General features: G+C 40.2%; 2 protein-coding genes across 2 annotated transcripts; one reads left to right on the forward strand and one right to left on the reverse strand.

Annotated features, from left to right (window-relative positions):
- Positions 1-490: 490 nt before the first annotated feature.
- On the reverse strand, positions 491-14,640 carry hook1 (hook microtubule-tethering protein 1). The gene is made up of 22 exons (XM_030727863.1): positions 14,487-14,640; positions 11,760-11,845; positions 10,863-10,935; positions 9,926-9,976; positions 9,407-9,539; positions 9,112-9,179; positions 8,799-8,861; positions 7,483-7,566; positions 5,923-6,086; positions 5,684-5,824; positions 4,508-4,709; positions 4,249-4,359; positions 4,049-4,136; positions 3,897-3,963; positions 3,675-3,815; positions 3,458-3,545; positions 2,949-2,980; positions 2,758-2,840; positions 2,555-2,655; positions 2,366-2,467; positions 2,042-2,110; positions 491-1,949 (listed from the first exon to the last, which is right to left on the reverse strand). Exons 1-22 carry the CDS (start codon positions 14,529-14,531, stop codon positions 1,791-1,793), a joined length of 2,151 nt encoding a protein of 716 aa, XP_030583723.1. The 5' UTR covers positions 14,532-14,640; the 3' UTR covers positions 491-1,790.
- Positions 14,641-16,554: 1,914 nt separating this feature from the next.
- LOC115779611 (E3 ubiquitin-protein ligase RNF170) lies at positions 16,555-19,995 on the forward strand. Its single transcript, XM_030728374.1, has 6 exons — positions 16,555-16,689; positions 17,177-17,279; positions 17,762-17,870; positions 18,776-18,849; positions 18,936-19,046; positions 19,609-19,995. Exons 2-6 carry the CDS (start codon positions 17,265-17,267, stop codon positions 19,939-19,941), a joined length of 642 nt encoding a protein of 213 aa, XP_030584234.1. The 5' UTR covers positions 16,555-16,689; positions 17,177-17,264; the 3' UTR covers positions 19,942-19,995.
- The last annotated feature ends 105 nt before the right edge of the window (positions 19,996-20,100 follow it).

Here is a 20,100-nt window from a genome sequence, read left to right on the forward strand (position 1 = left end):
CTTTTGGTAACAGTCTGTATTTTCATTCATGAAGACATCTTTTGATTGTAGATTTTGACCGTGATAAAAACGACCTCCTCAATAGTATTGTTTAATTGGTTAGGTGTGATGAAGTTATTCTGTAAAAAAGCTGGAAAGCAAGATGACCACAACCTTGAGAGGACTGTCAAGAACTTTGGTTCATAAGGAGTGGACTGAGGCTGGTGTCAGTGCATCAAGAGCCACCACGCCATCTGAGCCACAGATGTCAAATTCTCCATATCAAGCCACTCCTGACTTGACCAGGAAAATAAACATAAAACAGTCATCTACAGCTTGTAAACCAGCACGTGTATGGGGTTGCCAACTCCCTGTGAAAACGTTTTGTGGATAATGTTTTCTGTTCGCTTTTTAACGCAACTCATAACATACAGGTTTAGAAAAAGAAAATGTATTTATTCACAAGAAGTCCAAAAGCTTTAAAATGTGGACTTCTTACAGTCCTGAAATTTCATTACGCCCCCCCCCCCCCCCACACACACACACACTTTTCTTCATTTACACACAAATTACACAACTCACAGTTTCTGTGCTGTGCTACACTTGATGACACTTCCTATTTTTACGAGTGACACTGCTTTAATATTAGCATTCCACAAGAATCATTCACTGCAAAGGAAAAATAAATCAAAGCTATCAGCAATAATTCTATTAAAAATGATGGTAACAGGATGCAGTTTTAAAGTTTATCTAACCGTTGTAGCATCGGGCAGCCAGAAACCAACAATCTGAAAGACAAAGTGTGCGCCGCTACAATGCTGATACTAAACAGCCTGAAGACATATTCATGATACAATCCTGCTTACAGTAACAAACATTTTTTTTTTCCAAGTTACAATTTGAAGGTACTGTATGAATGTCTAACCTGATTCTGACATCTGGATCAAAAGCTGGTGTTAAAATCATGTTTACAGCTGTACAAATTTATAGATTACACTCTTGGATAGTCACTGCTCAATAAGATTCAAGATATTCAGTGAACAGAAAGGCCCGTCAGTTTTTACTGCAAGCATGCTGCCAGTACTGAGGTCTCATTACTCCCTGGGAATATAGAAAACATTTCCTGGATTTACTTTAAAAGGCTGATTGCTGTTAATATGATTCAGGATTTTCACAGCTTTACTTTGTTCCATTTTAGTAAAAACTTCAAGTGGCTGATGTTTGATGCTCAAAAAGCAGTTGGTGGCCAGCACCAGATACAGGATTTCTTTTCAAACTGTCTGTTTTTCCTCAGATGCTGCGGTTTGACGACACTGCATACTTTGATTGTTCAGCTTGTACACACGTCAGTCATCTGAAGTTACAAGAACTTGGCTTTAGCATTCACATTCATTAATAACAGTAAGATCAAACTCTAAATAAAATCATTAAGCAGTCATTTACATTTCTCTCAGTCCTGACGGGAGATAAAGGAGCCCAGGCTAAACTGATTATAGCAAGTATTGAGCTGTACGGCAAAGCAGAGACAGGAAATGTGCTTTAGTCTAATCTAGTGTTGGTGCATTGTGCACTGCTTCAGATAGCAGTGGGTTAATGTTCTATGCATGTTCAGGGTTCAGGCTAATGCGTAGTCGTGAACCTCAGGTGGGTGACCTGTCAGGTTGGGTTTGAGAAGCAGCTGCTCACTGATGCCAGTCGGCGTACCCCCTCCCCTTGCTGAGAGCAGATGTGTTTAAGGTCACTTATGGGAGAGAGCGCTATGGACTTTTCCTTAGTTGAATAAGTGGAGACATTTGGCTCTGTGACACGGTCTACTTGGAGGTAGTGGCAGGCACGCTGATTGAAAGCGCCCGGCGAGGGGCATTTGAGACTTGCCGCTGCTGCGTCAAGAAGGACTGCCCGGGGGACAGCATGGAGCCAGTGCGCCCCCCGAGACGCGATTCAATGGCCAACTTCTGAAAGTTCAGACTCTGAGGACAGAGGGAAAACAGAGTATGCTGTAAGAGGCAGGAAGTACATATGTAAAGGATCATCTTGCAATCATCTCACTATTTTACTTTACCTTGTTATACCATGCTGTGACAATTAGCTTCTCCTCATATTCTCTCAGCCTGGCCTGCTCACACTGACGCTACGAGACAAACCAACCAAAATGTCAGTCCATTTAAAAAATAAAAGGCAAAGGGACCAAACTTTATTTGCACACTTTGGAAATGCAGTAAGGGTAAACATTCCTAATATAGGAGAATCTAAAAGAGACTGCCAGATTCTTTCTCCAGAAGTTTTTTCGTGTTTCTTTCATTGTGTCTTAACTTCACTTTCTACGGTTGTATATGTTGACCCAACATACAGTTTCAGTCTGACCAAGTTAAAAATGCAGACTTACTTCCAAACTGAGAACCTGCTTGTCTCGGTCTGCTAACTGGTTCCTCAGAGACTGGATCTCAGCAGTAGCAGGATTCAGCTTTGGGTCCAATGCTCGGATCACCTAGAAGCAGGAACAAAGGAAGGAACAATAGTGAAATACTAATACAGACAACACTCAAAATAACAAAACACAATTAATATTGCTCACATTGCGAGCTTTCTCCAGGTACATCTTGTATCGCTCTTCCATGGCTCTCATGTCATCATCCTTCTTCTTTAGAGCAGCCATGAGCTCATCCACCTTCAGGGCTTTTAAATTAAAAAAAAAAAAAATTATATGAGCCATCACTTTGTGTCTATGGCTGACAGGGTAGCAGGTGTTGCGTGATGATGGCATAATGTGCAACTTACAGGTCTGAGTGTTGTCGGGCTGAAGGTCCTTCAGCAGTTCTTTCTTCTTCATGATTTCATCCTGAGCCTCGTTCAGTTGGACCCTGAGGGAAAGAAAAATGCTGCTTCTTTACCTCCCTCTGCTGGAAAACATGAGTATTCATTTTGCATCCTTCACTTATGAATCAAAGCTCAGACCCATCTGCACTTACATGTGTGCATCAAGTTTCCGCTTCAGGTTTGACTGAAAATGAAAAGTACAAAATTAAATGTGGTTAAGGGGTTTCATTCTGGATGGCAAAATTAAATAAATTGGTTTTCCCCTGACTGACTTTCTCTAAAGTTAGGTCCATAAGTAGTTGGACAGTTACAAAATTATTCTAATTTAGTCTCTCTACACACAACAGTAATTCCTAAACTGTTAATGCTGTACTCTTGTAAAACCCCTTGAATTAAGGCTGGAAATCTGTAGTTCAATCGCATTATGACTGTTTGATTTAAAATCCACTATAGTGTTAGACAGAGCTAAAATTACACAAATTTTCAGAAACATATGGACCTGACTATATGCATGTATCCTTCTATACCAATATCAATCCATCTCAGGCTCAAGCTATTTTCCCTGCCTACCTCGTATAAGTGATAAGACTATGTCAGCAAAGCATAACGGCTGAACATTAACGTTCTCTGTACTGATGCCAGTCCATGTTGGCACACTTACATCATCGGGCTTGGATGCCTGACTCTGCAAAGCCTTCTGGAGGTCCTCAACCTGCTGCTGCAGCTCACTGATCCGCTCTCGGCTCAATCTGGAGATTGACCACAATCCAGAGGAATGAAACGTTAATATGCAGAACAAATTTGTTTGATAAGGAAGTTAAAACACACTAAATCTAACACTATCACATCCGTCAGTGCCTGACGCAAATTCTGTCGACCTGTTTTCAGTGTCCAGTTCGCTGCGTGTCTTGTGTGCTTCTTCCAGCTGCGCCTGCAGAGCAGCAATCTTCTCACGCTCACATTCTTCCTGCTGCACCCTCAACATCTTATTCTCATGCTGCAGCCGGATGAACTTTTCTCTGAACATTTACACATCAGTCACACACCACAGTTTAGCAGAAAAGACAGAAATCTTATGAAATGCAGCAACGAGATACTACCTGTACTCAACGGGCATCAACTCAGCTGCCAGGTTATCGTGACTGGGGCTGCTAGAGGGAAGGATGCCTATATGAAATAAGCATGTGAACTTTAGAATAACGTAGCAACACCGCAATAACTGATGTCAGGCAGGACTTTTCCTATGAGATACCTGCTTGGGAGAGCTGGTGCTGCTGGGCCTGAGTGCATCGAAGCTCCTCGTTGATTTCCTTCAGAGAATCTCTCTCAATGATGATCCTCTAGTGGTGGAGAAGAGATTTTTAAATATAGTGATAGTTAATCACAGCAGTTTTATCACAGCTAGAGGGAAAAATGATTATTTTGTTATTGCTAACAAAAATGCTGCTAAACCTCTTTCTCCTTCATTCCAGTTTCATGCTTCTCCTCCAACTTCTTCATCTCAAAAGCCAGGTTGTCTGCTCGCCTTGTCTCCTCAGACAACTTCCTGTGTAGCTCCTGGACCTAAATAGATAAAAATAAATAGCACCAGACTCACTCTTGCCCAGCAAATGCCAATAAATGTAATCATTACAGATGAATCAGTATTGTGTGAGATTTATAATTAGTATGGCTTCTGGATTCAATTTCGAGCTGTGCTTTGCATATTTACCTGTCTCTTGTATGTCTCGAGCTGTGCACGGGCAGCGTTGGCCTTGCGCAGCTCTTCCTCCAGACTGACAGTGTTTTGCATGTAAGTCATGTTGTTCTCCTCCAGCAGCTTCATCTGCCTCTTCAAATCACCCAGATTCTCCAGCTTACGCTTGTACGTTTCCACCGAAGCCTCCAACATCACCACCCGATCTGAGCAGTTCCTATACGGCGCACCCGCGAACAAAAATAAGAAAACTGGAATGTACAATACTGCAGCACACATACAGACTAGATGTGCACACAACTGGCACTGCACACTTCTAAATTAGCTTTATGATTTCATATTTAATAGTGCAAAAACAAACATTTTCCTGCCCAAGAATAAAGAATATGAAGAACTGTAAAATATATTTGCCATGCATTTGGTCCTTCATTATAATTGTGATGCTTAAGAAAGAAGACTTTTCTACCTTAACCTATATACCCTGGTTTCTAATACAAGCTAGCACATTTCAAAGCAAGGAAGATCCCTCCTGTGTTGAGCTTACATGCTGTCCCAGTGCTTGCATGGTTTTGCTCAGGGAGCTCCAATTAAAAAACAAAACAAAACAGGACACTCTTACAAAAGAGATCCTAAATCCTTTCAGAATGAGTAAATTTGTTGGAACACAATAATCTGTATCAGTGTTACAATGAGTTCACTTTAGCAAAATGACAGCCCTCAGTGTCAAGGTCAGAAACTCAAACATCAGCCAGTTTCACTGACTTCAAGGGTGCAGCCTTCCTGCTCTGACTAGTTTCTCAGCAGGAGGCAACAGAAGTCGGCTGCTTGTGTCTTCTTCTTTTGGCTGCTCCCTTTACGGGTCGCCACAGCGGAGCGGATCATCTGTCTCCATCTTCCTCTATCCCTAGCATCCTCCTCTATCACACCAACCCTCTGCACGTCCTCCTTCACTACATCCATGAATCTTCTTTCTCCCTCCTCTGCACATGTCCAAACCAGTTCAGCCTTGCCTCTCTAGCTTCTCCAGTCTAAGCTGTCCCTCTGATATACTCACTTGTAAGGCTGCTTGTATGTGTACTGCTCCTTAAAATTTACTTTTTAATCTTACTGAATTAATTTTTATCATCTTAACTCTACATAATTTAATACTTTAACACATCAGTCGCAGTACCCTTTATGACAGACACAAACCTCAGCACATCCAGTTCATCTTTGAGAGCCCGTGATTCCTCTGCCAGGCTGGTGAGCTCATCATTTCGGTGCTGAACTTCAATCAGCTGCTTCTCCAACTCCTCACAGTGAATCCGATAGTCATCCTTAGCAGCCTCCAGCCTAGAAAAGAAAAAAAAACAAAAAAAACAACACAAATAATTATTTTTAAACCATAAGTAAGGAGGTGCCTCAGCCCTCTTTAAAGGAAAGTGACAAACCTGAAGTTCTCTTCCTGCAGCGTCTCCAGCTGTTGCTGTAACTGGCTGTGTTTTCTTCCTGAGGGTGTGCTTGGGTCATCAAACGTGTCCAGCTGATTAGCTCGGTCTGTTAGGACGTCATTCTCAGCCAGTAAGCTGTTCCGCTCCTCTTGAAGAACGGCCACCTGTGCGGGAAAAGTAAGGTGACAAAGTCATTCTCACAAGTAGTCCAGTTTTAAAGTTGAGGTGAATTTTGATCAGCAAGGAAAAAAAAAAAACACACACACACACAACATTAAATCTCTTCTTGGTCACTTATTTCATACACAGCAAAATGTCACAGCTCAGCACCACTTCCATGAAAAATTACTCCCAACTGTTAAAGCAAACAGTGCAGTTAATCCATGCCGAAAGCAGAGCACAGACAAAGTGCAGCTTAAGCAAACACATTAATGCACAGTTAGTTTTCATTCTCAAGTCAGCTGTCAGGTTATCAAACATTATTAGTTTGAGAATAACACGTCATTGCTTAAAAACCTGTCCAATAATGTCCTTACAGCTCACCTACAAATGAGACTAAATTAGACAAAAACAACACAAAATACAGGAATTCAACTAAAGCGGTGCCATTTGGTTGAAATAATTATCATTATTATTATGATAATGACCACTGATTGGCCACATCATTATAATCACTGAAGCATTACAGTGCAGTATTCTCCTATTAAACAAAACAAAAACAGAGGTGGTAGGCAGATTAATGTTGTAGTTGACTCGTGTGTATGTGTGGAAACTATTGGAAAAACACACTTTCAGTTTATATACCATCACCAATAACGCAACTGACAAAACTGTTTATATTCTGTAACTCACAGTCTGGTTTATTCTAGCTAACCTGAAGCTATTTATTTTGGCAGCTTGACTCTTTCAAACAACACAGTTATTACCATAATATTCTGTGCTGTCTTTCAGTAACAGAAGACCCAGATACATTTCAAAATGATGTGATGTTGCTTTTCCCAAAAGAATATGACAAAGTGGTTAAATGTCCTTGAGTTAATTACTGGAATGACAGTAAAAATTATTAAGGAAACACTGCATGCCTTGTGTCTGAATCCCATTTGAGCCGTCTGTTAGCTGAGTTAGAGTAAATATTTAAGCAGCTGGTTTAGATGGGTTTAGTTGCAGTCAACAGTCAACCATGTTGGACTTACCTCGCCACGATCAGAGATGAGCAAGACTGGGGACAGAACAAATCAATCTGTCGAGAGTCCAGTTAAACAGTTGATCAGTCCCTATGCTAAAATTAGGCTGCCTGTTCAGCGCTGAATGAGGCCTCGTAGCAGCGGCAGAGCATGGGCTGAATGCCACGGTAGGACAAGCAGAGCCCAGACTCTAAGCTCACGGTCATTCTGCCACAGCAGCTCCACACAATGGACCAAAGCATTACACAATTCCTGTTTATACTGTACATAGGCATGTATGCGTGTAGACAAGCGAGCGCCAGTTAATCAGACTGAAGAATGTTTTTCAGTATAAATTCTCACTGGCACAAGCTGTTTGTATGAGGTCTGCATTCACCTGTAGGTCCAGCTCTTGACAGCGTTGAGTTAGCGCTTCCTTCTCTGCCTGAAGATCAGCGAGGTCCTCAAGAGCTTTTTTCAGCTGGACACATGAATTAGAAGATAATTAAACCAGGATAAACATCTATGATTCTCACATGGATCAGAAACAGCAAAGACTAAAACGGCTAAAACAGACACAAAAACATCAACTTAAGTTCCAAAGTTAATGCATGTAATACTCATAAAACTAATACAAAGCTGCTGACCATCCCTGACCCTTCAGTTCATTTTTCGATTGACGCCGCTGATGCCCCAGAGCGCTACAGCATGGATTTCGTGTTAATAATTGAGCTCTGGCAGTCTCTGCACAGCAGTAACGCTCTTCCTCAAACTAGCAGACCGAAAAATAAACACTCCACATATAGAAGAAAATTGGTTGGACTCCTTTGAAATAACACAATAATAATAATAATAACATAATAAAATTAACTTCAGCTGTGATGCCAACTGCTTGACAAAAGTTACATTAGTAACTTGTGCAGGTTGCACAGTAAAGTAAAGCTCAGCCAAAGCAAATTACTGTAAGCTGAACTACTTTAGTTGGAGAAAATACCATATTAAACACAACTGAAGTTTTAAATAATCAGATCAGCATATGTGCAAGTGATACCTGTGACCCAAAACTGAGGTTGCAAGCTGCTCTAAATGCTCAATTTCATTGCTGTTCCACCCAAACACCCAAAATTTCTTGGCTCTGTATGATGTCAAATTAAACCAGATATGCCTAATATGATCATTTCAGGTCTGGTTTGAGCACAGCAGCTCCATCCACTTGTTGTTCAAATCTTCTTTGCAAGAGGCAGCCAATCAGAAGAAAATTAGGAAGTGCAAACAGAGGATGGACTAATATGTCGCACCAAGGCTGTTAAAGAGATATTAGAATAAAAATTTATTACAGTTCAACCACAAAGCTAGTCTAGAAATAGAGGATTGGCTGTCACTCAGATGGTAGAGAAAGTCATCTACCAATCATAAGGGGGTGACTTGATCCTCAGCAGCTCCAGCCAACATGACAAAAGTATCCTTGGGCAAGATACTGAACCTTGAGTGACCTCCTATGTATCCATCAGAGTGTGAGTGTGTGTGAATGTTAGGAAAAAGCACAACCTGAGTAGAGAGAAGCTATACAAGTCCCAGTCCATTTACCAATTACTGGGATTTTGTTTGAGAAGTATTATATTTGTCATATCCCACTGACTGGACATTAGAAATGCAATTTCCCAGCACACTTTCTTTGAGAATCAGTGGGATATCTGTAGTAATAATACTGACCTGCTGTTCCAAGTCCCCTGACAGCTCTGCTCCAAATGGGGTCTTGGTCTCTTTACTCATGAGCTGAAGAGGAAATTGGAACTCAGTTTATTGCACACACACACTCATTAAAAAGAGCTGCAAAGCCTAAACCTATTTTAGCATATACAAGCACATATTCTGGCCTCCTTCAAAACTGTTGCTGCTGCTGCTGAAATAGTTATTTAAACAGTTATTTAAAATGACAGAACTGCTCAGCAAAGCTTTTTTTTCTGGACATGCTTAATACCTCTAAAGTGACTGAGCAAGAGATGTGGTATTAAAATGGGCTAACCTCCTGGATGGCTGTCATAACAACATGCTGCACAGACTCCTCCAAGGTCATGATGATCCGAATGTATTCTGGCAGTATAATGAGGGAGATGAATCACACAAACATACACACTGTTGTAATACTGTCATAATCTTTGTCACTCTCCTCACTGGTTTCTAATCCAGGCTGCCTCATAAGCTGTGTCTTTGTTAGTGACATGCTAAGACATTTACTTTGTAGATATTTCTACAAATGTATTGTAGTTGGGTCTGATATGAGTACTGAGATCATGTGTAATCCACAAGCAACAACAAACCTTGTTTGCGCTCACATCTGACGGCACAGCCCAGGATAAGCTGCAGCAGCCTCCCCATTTCAATGGGGTCTGACTTCTCTGCCACCAGTGACACATCTGGTAAAGGAAAATCTGAGATTTCCTGGCCCAAGACCTGATGGGGCGCAGAAAATAAACGCTGCACTTAAACTTTTCACTAAGGTGAAGCTTTATTTCCGAAGCTTTATTTTCACACTATCCCCCAGATTTCAACTTTAAAGAATTACTGATTAAAATATGAGCCCATGAGCTACTGTGTTGGCACAATAGATATTAAAAACTGCTTTGTGGCAGTGTTTACCATAGCTTATAGTCTGTGATCTGTGTTTTGATCCCAGCTGCACACTGTATTTTCCTTTAGGCTTTGTGCTGCATGAACAGTGCTTACTACACCTCCCAAAAGTGTAGCAAGCAGAGTCCAAAGCTCAGCTTTCACATGTTGTTGCTACCAATCCCTTAACAAATGTGAAAAAACAAAAACAAGGATTATGTACTTCATACCTCATTATAATAGTCAACTACCATCTGAAGGATCTTCTTCAGGTTGTTCATCTGAGGAAAGATATAAAATATTCTCATTTGTTACATGTATAAAACGGACAAACCACAACAGAAAATAATACATGTTCATGCAGACCAAAAAAAAAACTTTTCAAACACTCACATGAGAATGTCCTTTTTCATGGCAGATATTTTGAGTTGGCATAGTAGGTTAAGTTAATATTAATGACAGCTCTTAAGACCAACATGGGTCATTCCCTCTCAAATCATCAAAGTTTTTAGAACATTTTCTGCTCAACTTAAAAAATTTATGGTCTAAAATTCAGAATTATATAATGATTGCTGCAAAATTTTTCACAAAAGAAAAATAAAAGCCATATTATAAAAAAAAAAAAAAAAAAAAAAAAAAAAAACTTACATTGCAAAAATACTAGTGACAGTTTTACCAATAATGCAAAAAATAATATATGATTTTTTTAACATGAAATTCTTAGTCACAAGTTCTTTTCATTTAACTTTCCTGCTGCATAGAGCAAATACGACAAGCTGTACCACAAAAGCAAAACCTGAATTACAAGACTCCTCCAGGGGAACGTGTGTGCCGGGGGAAGCAGCAGCGGGGAATAAACCATCACAACCAAATCAAAGTAGAGAGAATGGCAGTTTTTTTTTTTCACCCTTACACTTCATGTAGCTGACATATTTGGACAAACACATTTTCACCAGAGGAGTCAGAGCGCAGGGTCAGAGTGCGAGCTTAAACCAGAAGCAGAACCCCTGGAGCATCTTGGAGATCAGTGTCAAGGACAGTTTGGCAGGTTTGGAGCAAACAGAGGATTTAGCACACAGGGGGTTCAGCAAAATAGACATAAAAAAAATAAATAAAGAAAAATCAGAGAGGGCAGTGAGTAGACGGGGGCATGACAGTACTTTGTACCTTTAACCTCCAGTTGTCATCAACATCTGATTTGATACGACTGAGCCAGCCATCAGTGAACCACGCAGGGTCTCTGTAACAGACAAAGGGTAATGATTTTTCTAGTACATGGGGAAGAGCCTGTTTTTTCATTAAAAAGACTGAATTTAAATAAGTGACCATGTGTTTCCATGGAAGAGAGGCTTTGTAATGTTGTTGCACGTTTGACTTTTCGAACAGCTGTCAGGCAAAAGTGGCAAAAACTGTGTCTACATTAGGCACACTGGGGGAAATTAGTGAATCCTAAACTAACCACTTATCTTTCATTTTATGAGTAAGATATTATCTTACTGGAGATTTATGCCACTAAAAAATAATTGGCCAAAACAACAAACAGATAGGGATTGATATACCTGCTGACCACTCAAAGCACTCCCCAAAGCAAGTCCTATTCACATAGCACTATGTTCTATACATTTGCAAATGCTTTATCTAGTTTAAATCTACCCCCATTACCAATTAAAATATCACCAATCAACCTAACATGCTGGATGAAACTTGAGAACTTCAGGGAAAACACACAGCCACAGCGAGAGCATCCAAACTCCATGCTCTCACTTAGAAAGACCCATTTGTAGATGGACAGCAGTTTTCATGATTATATATATATATATATATATATATATATATATATATATATATATATATATATATATATATATATATATATATATATATATATATATATATATATATATATATATATTAGAGGAACTAATAGGGGGCATCAGTGTAAAAAAATTCAAGCTTACTGTCCCAACTGTTTCACGTTTGACCTAATATCTAGTAGTAGTGTACGACATGAAATACTCAAGCTTGACAAAACTGGTTGCAAATAAATAAAGCATGTGCTCTCACATCTGCTGCAGCGCCTGTGACATTGCCGCTCCAGTGGTCAGCTCCTCCAATGTTTGGCAGGGTGCAGGAGTGTTGAAGGTCTGCAGCTGAGAACCAGAAAACATATGAGGACTGACGAACCAAAGGAATAAGCAATAGTGCACCATCAAAGAGTTTGCAAATATTCTGCATGGTGCTGTGAAAAAGTATTTGCCCCTTTGTTGATTTCTTGTATTTTTGCATATTTCTCAAACATACATGTTTCAGATCAACCAAATTTTAACACTGGACAAAGATAACCTGAGTAAATACAAGCTGCAGTTTTTAAATGACGATTTAATTTAAAGGAAAACAGAACCCATCGAAATCTGCCTGGCCCTGTGAGGAAAAGAAACTGTTCCCTAAACCTGATAATTGGTTGTGCCACCCTTGGCAGCCAGAAGTGCAATTAAGCATTTGCATTAACCGGCAATGAGTCTTTGACATCACTGTGGAGGAAATGTGACCCACTCTTTTTTGTAGAATTGTTTTAATTCAGCCACACTGGAGGGTTTTCAAGCATGAACAGCCTGTTCAAGGTCATGCCAAAGCATCTCAATCAGATTTAAGTCTGGACTTTGACTGGACCACACCAAAACCTTCATTTGTTTCTTGTTTTGTTTTTTTTTTTGAGCCATTCAGGGGTGGACTTGCTGGTGTTCTTTGGATCATTGTCCTGCTGTATAACCCCAAATGCACTCGAGCTTTAGGGGACAAAATGATAACCAGACACTCTCCTTCAGGATTTTCTGGTAGAGAGCAGAATTCATGGTTCCATCAATTACAGCAAGTTGTCCAAGTCATGAGCAGGTCATGCTGTCCAGCAGCAAAGCAGCCCCGGACCATCACCCTACCACCACCACGTTTGACTGTTTCTATAATGTTCCTTTTATGATTATGAAATGCTATGTTAGTTTTAAGCCAGATGTAATGTGATGCAAACCTTCCAAAAAGTTCTGCTTTTGTCTCATCAGTCCACAAAATATTTTCCCAAAAGTCTTGGGGATCATCAAGAGGTTTTTTGGTAAATGTGAGATGAGCCTGTGTGTCCTTTTTGGTCACTTTCCTCCTTGGAACTCTCCCATAGACGCCATTTTTGCCCAGTCTCCTCCTTACTGTTGAATCATAAGCACTGAAATTAACTGAGGCAAGCGAGGCCTACAGGAGTCATTTTGGCCACTCCTGGGAAGGTTCACTACTGTTCCGAGTTTTCTCCATTTGTGGATAATGGCTCTCACTGTAGTTCACTGGAATCCCAAAACCTTAGAAATGTCTTTGTAACCCTTTCCAGACTAAAAGGATTACGAAGTCTGTTCTTCAGTTTCTTTAAATCATGGCATAGTATGCTTTGCTTTTTGTGATCTTTTTAGCCTGCTTCTCTTAATCAGACAGGTTCTATTTAAGTGACTTCTTGATTCAACAGGTCTGGCAGTAATCAGGTCTGGGTAGTAAAATTGAACACCTTCAAAAATATGTAGAAAATCACAGTTAATTCATGATTTAATATATAAAATATCATTTAAGAAGTCTGTTTTGTATTTAGTTTGGTTATCCTCTAATATTAAAATGTGTGATGCCCTGAAATGTATGTGGGACAACAATTAAAAAAAAAAAAAAAGTAGTGCTGTGCAATTTAAAAATACAAATTTTTCCTTTGTTTGTTTGTTTTTGTTTGTTTTGTTTCCTTTACATGTGTACTTTTGCCCTTCTCCAAATGCAGAATGTTCCAAAAGTCAAATTACTGAATTAAAAAATCTCAATACTGACTAAAATAATTGTGATTATAATTGTAGCCATAATCGAGCAGCACTAGGACCGAGAAGGAATGATAAATGGATAGAGGGGGAGTGACAAACACACCGGCACAGACCCAAGTAAACACAAAGGCGTCTTAGATGTAAATAATTCAAGCAGCAGCCATGGTGTAAGGTTAATTCTCCCAGTTCAAGATCAATTTCCTCACACAAAAACCGTCCGACTGTGTCCACTATACAATTTAAAAGCTACCAAGCTTGGAGCCAAGTTAGAAAGTTAATAGGAAGTTTTATTTCCTGAATGGGACACCTTTATTTTATTTTTATTCTGCTCTGACACCGGATATGTTCATCTGTTACTTAAGAGACATCGCTTTTCAACAAAGTCATTAATGTGGCTTATGGATCGATACAGCATCCAGGAGTGAGATGAATCCTGCACGACATCTAATTGACCCAGCGCCTATTACTAACCACAGGACAGCCAGCAAAGCGGTTTCCGGAGGGTGCCTTACTACTTGCTGGTGTTTGCCCACATTTAATCACTTACATAACATTAACAAAAATCCAAACCGCGACATTCCACAAATACCTCCTGGTTAATTGGATTAGCAGCTTAAGTCTAACCAGAGCCAAATAAACTGGAGGATATTGTTGTCTTTCCGCCTGATAGGTGAAAACTTTAAATCCAGCTGAAGGCAGGACCCCCCCCCCCCCCCCCCCCCCCCCCATCCCGCCACCCCACCAAGCTACATTTCGTACCTATGGACTCACAGAGACGAACATGAAGCTAATCTCTCTAATAACCTTATTCTGCCATTACACCGCCGGACAAACCGTCCGCTCTCCTTCATTTTCTCTCTGATTATTGTCACTGACACCCCCCCCACCAGCTAAGAACAGGTAAATCAAATCCCTCCCGCGGTTTCGGCGACGCATTCACAAATAGACTCACCCATATTAAGAGACTTTTGACCAGCTCCGTTTTGTTTTCGTCCATTTGCTCCTCTTTAGCTTAAAGCTAAAATATTTTTTCCTCCACCTGTCAGCAAAGCTCTTCCGCTCCGTCCCTCCGCATTTGACCTCACCTGCTGCCAAAAGGTGGATTTCTAACGGCAGATGCGTATTTTGAAGATGAGTGAAGACCTGTCCGCCATAAGTTAGCGTAAGATGTTCGCGAATAGCGCAGCCTCGTAGTTATTTGACATCCAATTGCTTGCTTACAGGCTAGAAGCGAGGGGAGGGGGGCAAGCTAAGCAGAAACCAATCAGTATTGAGATCGACGATGATTGACGGCTGTTATTCCGGGCTCTGGCCAATCAGACAGCACGATTTGGAATTGTGTACGCCTCAATTATCTGGACAAAATTAAAAACATTCTCCATCTGTTCAGTTATTTTCTTTATCCATGAATATTAGGAGATAGAAATAAATGTATTAGAAGAAAGTGGAGCATAGGTAATTTTGTATCTTATATTATAGTATATAGTATGTTACAGTATCCATTTCCTCCAAGTGAGGACGTCATCTCACATGCCATGAATAGTAAAATAATAAAAACCCTGCTCATGTCTACAGCATCGTGACTATAAAATATTTATACAGTGATATGACAACTTTAGGAGAAAACCCCAAAAGGACACTCAGCCTTGCAGACAATGACACATATTTCAAACTATTTGCTGCTTGAAACAAATTACAACAATATAAAAAAAAATGTGACGTGAAACGCTACTGACCAACACACATATGCTTTAATAAATGGCTCAAACTTCCTCAGCCAACTTCTCTGTATTGCAGTTTGATTCAAGTTTGGCTGCTCTGCTTTAAAATACTCTATCATCACACCCAATTAGCTGGGAGAGCTCTAAAATAAATACTACTGGAATGATAATCCCTTGGACACATTTTATTAGCTATACCAGCATTTTCTGTAATCTGCACTGTTCCCAGACAGCCACTAAAACCCTGGCAGCACGCCACGCCAGCTACTCTCTGCAAGTAAATCATTTCTCATGAAAGCAATAAACTTTCTCATGTTATCCATTTATATGCCTTGTGTGAGGCTGTGTTTAATTGATATGAACTCTTCCTTGTGTCACATGTTTTCCTAAGCCACACACCATGGAAAATCGCAAAGAAATCTTAAAGATTGTTGCATCACCCTGCGAGCACCCTAATAATCACAAAGCAAAGCTAAAATGTGAAACAGTTACGTGCTTGAGCTGAGTCTGGACTTTACTCATTAAAATCTCACTGGGTAAGCACCTCATTTAGCTCCTGATATCTGCCACTCTGAGACCTTGACCCTATAGTGACTATTTTTAGATGATTTGATCCACATGGACTCCCCTTTTTTTAGCTTCTAAGGTATGGTGAAGTGCCAGGCCAAATATTTGACAGGATATTTCTGCAACAGCTGCCCTGGAAAACTATGTGAAGGTTGTCACAAATTTTGACACTGCCAGAGAGTTTTTTTTTTTGTTTTTTTTTTAAATGCAAATATTTGCCACAATGAGGCAATGCTACATTAATTTATTACTCTGTTGTTAGTTGTGCAGTGTTTTAACTATCCGCCCATTTGAGGTACAGTTTAAGAATAACATTTAAGACCTCTATCTTGCTTTCACACCACGACTTGGCTTTGGATCAAAGGATCAGTTGAGGTGCCCTTAGTGTAATAATGCTAAAGAAGAATGACACGGACCGAGCTTTGGCTGAGTAAACTCTGGGTAAATGATTCGCAAGTTCAAATCTAACCTACTTAAACAAATTGTGGGAGGAATCTTTTCTGGCTTTGATCTGGTCATGCGACCCAAGCTGGTTCCCTCTGACCAAACTGAAGGGATAAATATGTTGATTTTTTTTTTTTTTTTTGATTTATTTGAGACTAAAGGTTGACAGCTGCCTATTTTAAAGGGAAGTAAGTGAGTTTTGTGCAAAGCGCCAATGTATTGATCTGAGCACATTGCTGTCCCCTTTAAATAGAGAGACTCTGAGACCAGCTGATATTGGAAGATGTAGTTGATCATTAACAGGCAGCTCCAATTTATTTTTCTCAGTGATGCTGTCAGGCAGCACTTCACTTCCTTCTAGGAGACAGTGATTATCTATCTGCCTAACGGCAACATACACCCCTGCTACAGAGTTTAATCCTGGTGAGTCTTTCTTTCTGATGTTTTCTCTAATTGAAGTGAGGGTTTGCACTTACCGAATGGCTAGAGAGGATTTGGGGGAATTTAGTTCAGTGTGTTTTAATCTCACACCCTTCATATGATCTGCAAGAAATCTGTAAACTACGTTTTTACAAAATCATAAAAACTCTGTGGCTGTTGAGGCCATTAGGTGATTTAAGCCATAAAGTGATGCTGAAGTTATTTACCAAATGAAATCTGCAACAGACCTGCAGCCTTCTTTTATTTGAGTATGCATATTAGTTTTATATTTTCATCTGAAAAATTAATTTGACCTGTTAGTGCAGGTTAAACTTTACAAACCATTTAAATAAACGGTCAAACTGCTGAAGTCAGAGAAGAGCTGAGTTCTGCTCTCCTTATCTCAGAAGTCATCAATTAAACCATTAGTTAGATAAATTCGTTTGACAGGTGTGTTTATCTTATGTTGCTGGGTCATGTCACGTTTCAGATCAGACTGAAGCTCCACTGGGTCAGGGTCGCCTGTACGGTGATCAAGATATTTGCTGTGCACACCTGAGCAGTCAACATCAACACATATGAGCTGCCAAAAGGTGAATGTTTCACACAAACACACACTCGCAATAAACCTCATGTTCTGCAGGTGCTGAATTGTTATATTTTCTTGTTTTCAACGGGGTTACACGTCTGTCTGTTGCTATTTATGTCTGTGTGAAGTACTTGGGCGATTACATAAAGAGTTACATTGATTTGGGTTTGGGTTTTTTTTTTTTTAAGTTTACAAAAGAGTTTCTTCTTCTTGGTGGAAACTTCTTTGTTGTAACAATGCTTCTTGGCAATAATACCATTGGAAAGCCTGTTTATTTCCCCTTAAATGAAATGTATTTGTGGGTTGCGCCCATGAAAAACTTATAAGCTTATAAGCAGTTTTTCACTGTTCCATCAGTTTAAGATTTTTTAAAGATTAATAAAATGCACCAGGAACAGAAAATTTAGTGGCTTTAGGATTTTTGAGGGTATTATTCAGTTTCATATATTCTTCTGTCGTTCTTCTCTTCGTCTCTCTTGTTTTTAGGAATTCGTGCAGGCATGTCCATCTTCAAACAGACGAGACTGGCACTGCCCAGTCTGCCTGCAGGCGGCCAGATTCCCAGTCCAGACAAACTGTGGCCATTTGTTCTGTGGTACGAGATCATGCATACAATTACACAGACTGACTAAAATCTTCTCCAACTAGAATTCTTTTATGCACGCACCTGTTCACTCCATCATCAGTGACTAGGGCTCGCACTTGCTCACCTGTTGCATCATGTCTTAGCTTGTGTCATCCATTTACCGATCAGTGTAGCATTAGTGTGCTGTAGCTGAGTTTCAAGCCTCGGGACCCATCTGTTTGTCTTTTAATAATTAACCTTTGCCATGGTCCACCCATTCTGCCTCTAGATAGAGCAGCAAATCAGCAAAAACAGTAAGTTATGGATTCAGAGATAATGTTAGATGAAGGTCTTATTCCCCCAAAAAGGAACACAAAAACTGAATGTCATTTTTCTCGACTTGATAATCCACACTTGGAGCATTAAGGTGGGCAGTGACCCTGAACAGGATAAGTGGAAGAGAATGGATGGATGGAGGACTTACATTTTATTTACAGATTCTCATAAACAATCAGATAATATTCTTTAAAACATTCCAAATTAGGCGAAAGAAAATATGCAGAAATTTTGCATAATTTAGCAAAAATCATATCAGGAAGTGCGTCTCAATTTTTTTCAGGCAAATCTGAGATGGTCAGGTGGGAAGCCTTTGATTAACTCATATGAAATGACCTTATAATTAGATCACTTATGATTAATATTTATGGTGCAAATACACCCATTTTACCTTGATGTTATCGGTTATATATTAAATCGCTAGTTCTATGCCAACACACTTGCTGTCACGTTTACCTTCATAGACTATAAACACCTAATAGTTACCTCTGTGCCTGCACCTCCTACTGACATCTTACTCCAGTCCTACACACCCACAATTATGCAATACTAAATTTTTTATTAAGGTATAAAGTGTTAAAAGCTGTGTGATTCTGCAGCTCCCTGTCTGATCACCTACTGGAGACACGGATCATGGTTAGACGCAATCAGCTGTCCTCTATGCAGACAGAAGGTGCAGTATTTGCGTAGTTGTTTTACTGTATATCATAAATGTATTATGAGTGCGGACATGAAATAAAAATGCCTGTAATCTTGCAGGTCAGCGTGCTCTGCCACCTGTTTAATGAGAGCCGATCAGACCAGCAGTCGAAGGAAGTTCTTGGCGAAATCACAGCCTACAACAAACGTTATTCTGGAGCCCCACGGAGGGTCAGTACTCCCATCTTTAAACTTCAGATGAAACACACAGGGGGGCACGTGACTTTGCTTAACACCTGAAGAAAGGAAAGATGAGAATCCTTTCATTACTTCCTCTAAGGTTTGGTAACAGGAATAGCTCTTATGCAACCTCAAGGAGTTATTGTCCTGTATAACTGACAATAATAGACAAAAGAGTTATCAGGTTAACACCTCACAATGACACACCTACAGTAGGAAATACGTGACCTTTGTATGTGGATTTCTTTTCCTTTGAAAATGTATGAAACCAAATTCCCATATCTCGCCCACATATTCTCGTATGAATAAGCTTAGTGTCGAGGCTAAAGAATTATAACTAGTTTTGATTATAAATGAATGCAGAATAACTTCATTTCTTGCTTCTAAGGGAGACAAATTATAACAGAGCAGCTCATGATAGGAAATCAGTAGAATAGTGTACAAATGCTCACTCAAAAATCTTGCAGATCATGTTTAAATACTCATATCTAAATCAATTTGGTAGATAATCACCTAACTTGTTCTCCTCCTTCCTGCATACCGACTCCTCCAGCTAACGGACTACCTCTGTGACGCCCCCCTGCTTCTGCGGTTACTGGTTCGTGGCCTGGGTACCATTGGAGGACTCGTGTGGCTGTTTCTTTTCAGGGTGGCCCTGTGCTGCGTGGGGACCGTGATGTCCATCTCCTCCTCTCCTCTGGATGCTTCATCAAGTAACCTGGAAACAGACTCCTCCCTCTGCGGACTGCTAGAAGTCTTGGACGACCTGGTGGTGGTCATCCTACTCCTTATCTGCGTTATCAATATCAACCAGCAAATAACACCAGAAAGAGGACACCCTGCAAATGCGGCAACCTCACAGGGAGTGATGGGAGATTCACTTTAGAGAGCACGAGCAGCTGGAGCGTGGCAGCACAAGCTGTCAGACATGGACTTCTATTGAATTTCTCCCTTCTGGCTGGATTAGTGGATGGAAGAATACTGACAACTGCACAGCACGCAACAGTCAAGATCTTGTCTGAGCCTCTCTGAATGCAGACTCAGA

The sequence above is a fragment of the Archocentrus centrarchus genome, chromosome 4 (genome assembly GCF_007364275.1).
Source record: "Archocentrus centrarchus isolate MPI-CPG fArcCen1 chromosome 4, fArcCen1, whole genome shotgun sequence".
Taxonomy (NCBI): domain Eukaryota; kingdom Metazoa; phylum Chordata; class Actinopteri; order Cichliformes; family Cichlidae; genus Archocentrus; species Archocentrus centrarchus.

Bases quoted from the DNA above. Each gene is read 5' to 3' on its own strand.
- hook1 (XM_030727863.1), bottom strand. From the start codon at position 14,531: ATGGACGAAAACAAAACGGAGCTGGTCAAAAGTCTCTTAATATGG. The intron at 10,936-11,759 runs GTGAGAGCACAT...TGTCTGTTACAG, and splicing joins TCACAGGCGCTGCAGCAGAT to AGACCCTGCGTGGTTCACTG. The intron at 7,567-8,798 runs GTCAGTATTATT...TCATGTGTCCAG, and splicing joins CAGGGGACTTGGAACAGCAG to CTGAAAAAAGCTCTTGAGGA.
- LOC115779611 (XM_030728374.1), top strand. The intron at 17,871-18,775 runs GTACGAGATCAT...GTGATTCTGCAG, and splicing joins CTGTGGCCATTTGTTCTGTG to CTCCCTGTCTGATCACCTAC. The intron at 19,047-19,608 runs GTCAGTACTCCC...CGACTCCTCCAG, and splicing joins ATTCTGGAGCCCCACGGAGG to CTAACGGACTACCTCTGTGA.